At 38.9% G+C, this 7,499-nt stretch overlaps 1 protein-coding gene across 1 annotated transcript in view; it reads right to left on the bottom strand.

The window, feature by feature from the left end:
- Positions 1 to 7,499, bottom strand: part of MYO5C (myosin VC) — a 98,516-nt gene that overhangs the window by 6,480 nt on the left and 84,537 nt on the right. The window contains exons 36-37 of the mRNA XM_008072580.2: positions 7,165 to 7,315; positions 6,248 to 6,530 (exon numbers count right to left, since the gene is read on the bottom strand). Of these exons, the coding sequence (XP_008070771.1) occupies positions 6,248 to 6,530; positions 7,165 to 7,315 (434 nt within the window). The remainder of the gene's footprint in view (positions 1 to 6,247; positions 6,531 to 7,164; positions 7,316 to 7,499) is intronic.

The following is a 7,499-nucleotide window of genomic DNA, read 5'->3' as shown; positions in this document are numbered from 1 at the left end:
TTCGAGACCTGCCTGGGCACTTGGCGAGACCTCATCTCTACAATAAATCAAAAATAAGCCGGGCGTGGTAGCACGCGCCTGTAGTTCCAGCTACTTGGAAGGCTGAGGTGGAAGGATCGCCAGAGCCCAGCAGGTCGAGGCTGCGGTGGCTGGGAGCGGCCACTGCACTCCTGTCTGAGCGACAGAGTGAGGCTCCAACTCAAAAAAAAAAAAAAAAGAAGATAACATAAAAATGCTCCAAAATGTAAAGACAAACTCTCTTGAAATAAATGGAAAGATATAAAGTCTCTGAAAATAGAGGATACAAAGAAAAACTAAATGGAAATTTGGAATTGAAAAATGCAATAACAGAAATAAAAGAATTCACTGAATGAGCTCAGTTGCAGAACAAAGATGGCAGAAGAGTCAGTGAACTTGAAGGGATTAATAAAGATTATCCAATGTGAATAGCACAGAGTAACAACAACAACAAAAAACACTTAAGGAAAATGAACAGCACTTCAGGGACCTGTGGGAAAATAATGAAAGGCCTGTCATTTGAGTAACTGAAGTTTCACAAGGAGAAGAGAAAAAGCACTATGCAGGCAAAATATTTGAAAAAATAGTGACTGAAAATGTATCATATTTGGCAAAAGGCATACACCTATAGATTTAAGACACTTAGGAAATTCCAAATGGGCAAAATCCAAAGACATCCACATTCAGACACATCACAAACTGTGGATAACTAAAGACAAGAAGAGAAAAAGTATATATTACTTGTAGAAAAGCAACAATTTAAAGGACTGTGAATTTCTCGCCAGAAACCTTGATAGCCAGAAAGAAAGTAAAGTGTTTTTAAAGTGATGAAAGAAAAGAACTGTCAACCCAGAATTCTATATCCTGCAAAAATACTCTTTAGAAATAAAAGTAAAATAAAGGCATTTTCAGATACAAGAATACTAACAGAACTTATCACTGTGAACCTGCTCTAAAAGGATTACTAAAACATTTTCTTTAGGCAGAAGGAAATTATATCAAATGAGAACTGGGAAAAAAATGACACTTAGAATATTATGAACGAAGAAGAAACAACAGAAATGGTAAATATCTGGCTAGTATAATAGACTGTTTTTCTCCTATTGAATCTTTTAAAATATACTTGATTGTTTAAGACAAAAATTATAATACTATCATTATAATTAAAATTATTAATGAAAATAATTAATATATGTCGTATATTAAAATAGTTTTTGATATATGGAGATGTAAGACAACTACAATATAAAGTGGGGAGGCTAAAGGGGCCTACGTAATGGTAAGATTTCTACATTTCACCTGATATGGTAAGATACTGATACTAAATAGACTGTGAAAAATATGTATACTGCAATCTACAGCAATCACTAAAAAAGATATAAAGAGATAATAGTAAAAACATAATAGATAAATTAGAAAAAGAAACTTTAAAAAGTTCAAATAACCCAAAAGAAGTCAGAAAAAGAAAATCAGAGAAAGAAAAAAAGGATAAATAGAAAATAATAAAATAGTAGTCCTAAATCTAGATATACCAAAAACTACATTAAATTAAAATGGTCCAAACAACCCAATTAAGAAGCATACATTTTCAGGTTGGATTAAAAAACAACAGCAACAACAAGACCCAAATATATGCTACCTATAAGAAACATACTTCAGCTGGGCTCGGTGGCTCAGCCTGTAATCCCACGCTTTGGGAGGCTGAGGCGAGTGGATTGCGTGAGCCCGCGGGTTAGAGACCTGCCTGGGCAACTTGGCGAGACCTCATCTCTACAATAAATCAAAAAATTAGCCGGATGTGGTAGCGCGCACCTGTAGTTCCAGCTACTTGGAAGGCTGAGGAGGAAGGCTCGCCAGAGCCCAGCAGGTCAAGACTGCAGTGGTCGGGACCGGCCACTGCACTCCAGTCTGGTGACAGAGTGAGACTCCAACTCAAAAAAAAAAAAAATTAAACAAAATAAAACACATGAAACAAAAGGTGACAGACTGAGAGAAGAATAGACTCATTCATAATTATAACTGGAGACTTCAACACTTTCAGTGATTACTCGAACTAGTAGAACAATACCATCAACACACTGGGTTAAACTGACATTTATAGAACATTCCACCCAACAATGGTAGAATATACATTCTTTTCACCTGCACGTATAATGTTCCCCAAAACAGACCATATTCTTGGTCGTAAAAGCAAATCTTAACAAATTTATAAGCGTTTAAATCATATAAATATGTTCTTTTTTGAAGCTGTAAAAATATTTAGAGGTTTTTATTTTAAAAAATAAAACTGGAAAAGTCCTAGGCAAAGTGGGATGGTTGGTCATTCTAGTTTCATAATCTATGCTATATTTTAACCTGTATGTATTTTTAGATTTTTTTTTTTTTGAGTTGGAGTCTCACTCTGTCGCCCAGACTGGAGTGCAGTGGCCGCTCCCGGCCACCGCATCCTTTGACCTGCTGGGCTCCGGCGATCCTTCTGCCTCAGCCTTCCGAGTAGCTGGAATTACAGGCATGCGCCACCACGCCCGGCTGATTTTTTGATTTATTGTAGAGATGAGGTCTTGTTGCCCGGCGGGTCTCGAACCCACGGGCTCAGGCAATCCACTCACCTCAGCCTCCCAAAGGCGTGGGATTACAGGCTGAGCCACTGAGCCCAGCTGTATTTTTAGATTTTTAAAAATTATGGTAAAAATGTCTAACATAAAATTTGCCATCTTAACTACTGCTATAGTACAGTAGTGTCAACTATATGTGTATTGTAATTAGATCTCTATCTAGAACTCTTTCATCTCACAAAACTGAAACATACCCATTGAACAAGTCCTTTTTCCCCTCTTCCTATTCTACTTTCTGTTTCTAAGAGTTTTAGTGGCAAAGTATGCTCTGTGACCATAATGGAATTAAACCAAAAATCAAAAACAGAAAGATGACTCTCTAAACACTTAGATGTTAAACAACACACCTCTAAATAATCCATAGGTTAAAGAGTAAGACTCAAGGAAAATTAGAAAATGTTTAGGACAAATGAAAATAAAAATACAATGTATCAAAATTTGTGGGATGGAGTTAAAGTAGTGATGAAAGGAAAATTAAATTAACATCAAATGCTTATGTTGGAAAAAAAGAAAAGTCTCAAAGTCAACAGTCAAATCTTCTATCCTAATCAACTACTAATAGAAAAAGAAGAGCAAAAATAAATCCAAAGTAAGCAGAAGGAATGAAATAAAGAGAATACCAGAAATCAACAAAGTAAAAAAAAAAATTAGAGAAATATCATACCTATAGTCCCATCTACCTGGGAAGTAGATTGCTTGAGCCCAGGAGTTCAAGATCAGCCTGGGCAACATAGCGAGATCTCATCTCTTTACAACAACAACAACAAAAAAATAGAGAAATGAAACAAAAAACTGGTTCTTTGAAAAGACTGATACAATCGATAAGCCTCCAGCAAGACTGACCAAGAGAAAAACAGAAGATACATACTACCAGTATTAGGGGTGGAAATCCAGCAGAAATTAAAAGGATAACAAGGAAATATTATGAATAGCTCTATGTACATGAACTCAACAATTTAGATGATATTGAACAATTCCTTGAAAACCACAGACTACCAAAACTCACCAAAGATGAAATATATAAACTGAACAGTCTTACAGCTATTAAAGAAATTGAATTCATAGTTCAAACTTTTTGAAGAAAAAAATCTGAAGTGGCTGCCCCTGCTGAGGGACTAAAGCATGCATTTCTCACCCGGGCATTTCACTCTAAGTTTTTTAGATTCCCATCATTCCTGGTATTCTCAATTCAAAGCTGCCTTCAGTTTTCCTCCATTTCAGTCTGTGCTCATTCCCGTAATTCTTGGTCTGTTCTTGAAATCCCACCTGTCCTTCAAGACCCACATCATTGCCTTTCATATTCATCCCAGATTTCCTCAAGCCAGAAAACAACATTTATTTGGGTCACATTATTCTATTAATAGTTCCTAATAGAACTGTCTCCATGAGGCACTGGGCACAGCAGCCACAGTGAAATTTGTTGTAAAAATGTTTAATGTGGTGATTATGAGACAAAGTTCCACATGGGGCGTTATTTTTATAACTCATGACTAGGACCAAAAAAGAATTAGGTACTAGGAAAGTTGTTACATCTTCCCAGGAGCTGTTCTGCCTCACATACCCAGTGAAACCAAAGAACTGATTATGTTTTGCTTTTTGTCTGGGCAGCAAAAGCCTAGAGCCCGTTTTCAAGCTACTCTGTCCTCTATTTGTATTTTTCTTTCTTGGGCCCTAATTTTCTGTTTGTGTTCATATTTTCTTATTTTATTGCTCATTTCATTGTAAGTGAAATGCGTGATGTTTTCATTGTAATACCACTTCAAATCCTTTGTAGGCCTTGCTTATGGCAGGCACTTAGTAAATATCTGAATGAACAAATGATGCCTCTAACAGAGCACTGTGAAGCTATTACTTCTCCAATGGCCACTTTCAATTGGTGAAAGGGAAAAAGTTACTGTGCACCCCTGGGGCAGACATCTACTTGTCCTCAAAGAAGTTGTTCTAAGATCTAGAGTGGTCCGTCTTCCTCATGTCTTTTTTCACTCACATTTCTATGGGAAAAGTATGTCTTGGAGGACCCACTGATGGAGTGAGAGTTGAAATTATTAAAGGCCTGATTTAGGTTATGACTTATTTATTTATGACTTGACTTGAGATAGGATTGAAATCTACCTCAGAGGGCTGCAGGACATATGCTTGGAGCTTATAAAATACACAGTACCCTTTCCTTTCTCAGTGTAGAGCAAAAGCGGCACAAAGGCCAGTCTTTGTATACTCCCTGGTGTCATGGGAATTTACCAGCTTGGTTTGTGGGGATGTCAAACGCCAAGATCCACTAATGCTAAAAAGGTATAATGGATGCCTCACATATGTTTCTTTTTTTTTTTTAAGATGTGTTTCTTAAGATACTTTCTTTGTCACCTTCTCTTTCCTTGTCACCTTTCCTTCCATCATTGACATCATCACCATGCCAGGTTGTTACATCACATACAGGTGTGCAATTTCTTTCTCTTTTTTTTTTTTGAGTTGGAGTCTCACTCTGTTGCCCAGACTGGAGTGCAGTAGCTGCTCCCGGCCACCGCAGCCTCGACCTGCTGGGCTCCGGCGATCCTTCCGCCTCGACCTTCTGAGTAGCCGGAATTACAGGCATGTGCTACCATGCCCGGCTGATTTTTTGATTTATTGTAGAGATGAGGTCTCGCTGCCCAGGTGGGTCTCGAACCCGCGGGCTCAGGCAATCCACTCACCTCAGCCTCCCAAAGGTGCGGGATTACAGGCTGAGCCACCGAGCCCGGCTAGGTGTGCAATTTCTGTACATCTTATACGAATCTTAAATATCTACTCTATATTATGTGTTTCCTAATCACTTGATCAGGGTTAACTCAATTGCTCAAGGCCCATGTTTCCTCAATTTAAGATGGTTGACACACCTCAAAACTGGATTGCCATGTCTTCAGGATGAACTCCAAATGCCTTAGTCTGGCATTCCAGATCCTCCCCATCTGGACGCAAACTACCTCTCTACCTTGGACTTACAAAAACCTCTGCCTATCCAGATGGAGCCTGAGTAGGGTTCATCACTCAGTCCCACCGCTACACCTTTGGCCATTTCCTTGCCTAGAACATTCTTCTCTCTTTCCTTTGTCACTCAACTCAAAACTCTCTGACTTCTCCAACTCTTCTGTCCACAATCTTTCCTATCTGAAGCATTTCCTGCACCATTTGTTTGTGACTTAATTATAGTTGCTTTGAATTAATATTTAGTTATTTTGAGCTTCCCAAGGGCAGGGATCACATTGACTTTTTCTTTGTTTCCTGTGTTCTCTACCTGGCGGTATTATTCACATAGAAGGTGTTGCTACTGGTTGGATGTATAATAACCACAGAGGGACAGAATTTAAAATGTACAATTAATAGTTTTCAGTGACAGCCCCTAGGCCAAGGTGTCAAGCTGGATGATATGGCATGAGGGGAGGAGGGAATGGGCACTAGACAGCCAACATCCCCGGGGCCCTAAGAGTTATTTCACACATCCCCACAGCAGTGCAGTGGGTGGGGGATGTGGTGGGGGCTTAGCACTGCAGCAGGGAGGGTCAGGCATGTGCAGATTCAGACTTGTAGTGCATCCTTTCCGGTCAGCCCCTTGGGGCTTAGTGATGATTTATGGGTTTTACCTTATCTGCATCCCTTTTCTGCAGGAGCACATGTCCTTGCGCAAGAAGAGGCTGTTCAGCGTGACCGCCCCGATCAAGAAGAAGAGCTGTTTCACGGCCTGCCTCACAAGCTCCGGATCTAGGCCACTCTGACACATGGTGCTGTAGAAGTAGCTCAGCTGCTGCAGGACGGAGGTCATTGTGTAAGCATCTGTGTCATCTATGCTGGATGACCGCTTCCGGAAGCCTGTGGGCTTCAGGCCAGAAATGCCCTGCAGACTCTCATACTCCAGCATGCCTAGAACTACAGGGAAAAAGGGAAGCTCTTCTCACTCATGGGGGGGACACCCAGAGAACATTTTCCACTGCTCTCATGTGTCTGTTGCAGGAGATGGGACATTTTTTCTACAAGAGTCAGTGGATGTAGTTGTGATAAAGCACAAGAATCAAGAATTTTGGAGCACCAGGGTCTATGCGGGTAGGGGAGGGAGGATAGACAGCTGCTGACAACACGCAGTAGCTCTTCTTCTAGGTTTGAAGTAGCTTTTCTGGTGGCTTCATGGGAAAGGGAGATGGTCAGCATGATAACTTAAGGCCCAGGACCATTAAAGTCTAAAGTATTTAAACTTCAGAAAATTAAGAAAAAGGATACAAGAATTTGAGTGGAACTTTTGGATTTCAAAAATATTTGGCTAAGCCCCAAGAATAACCACATAGAAATATCACATAGATAGTAATAGAAGAAGTTCTCCCAAGTTTTTTCCTTTAGGATGAGTCATCCTGGTGGAAAGAAAACTATCAACAGTGTATTATTATTTATGGAATCATTTTGAGCAAGCAAAGAATTAGAAGGTGGACATTTATGTAATTATGTTTCCTTGTTCTAAAAAATCTCAGTGTTACCATAAATATTTTTTGGTCATCAATTTTCTTCTTACCTATTATTGGTTGGATATTATTTTCCATTATGATAATGAACTGATGATATATTCGTATAGCCACATCACTGAGAATCTGTCTGTACTCTGAAAGGTCAAAATTGCTCAAGCAATTCTTATTCTGATGTGGACTATTATGCTTCATGAATTCCTAAAAGTAATTTTGAAAACATAAGTATTAGAATAATATAAACATGTAGGAAATTAAAGTAATATTATAATCAGCTTCTACTATAACTCTTTTACCTTAAAACTTAATGTCTGATTTATATCAAATGAGTTCTTTTTTTTTTTTTTTTAAGAGTTGGAGTCTCACTCTGTCGCCCAGACTGGAG

This window comes from Carlito syrichta, unplaced genomic scaffold (genome assembly GCF_000164805.1).
Source record: "Carlito syrichta isolate Samal-C Ts95f unplaced genomic scaffold, Tarsius_syrichta-2.0.1 Scaffold315355, whole genome shotgun sequence".
NCBI lineage: Eukaryota > Metazoa > Chordata > Mammalia > Primates > Tarsiidae > Carlito > Carlito syrichta.
Note: the sequence above shows the minus strand (reverse complement) of the source record. Positions and strands in the feature narration are given on the sequence as shown.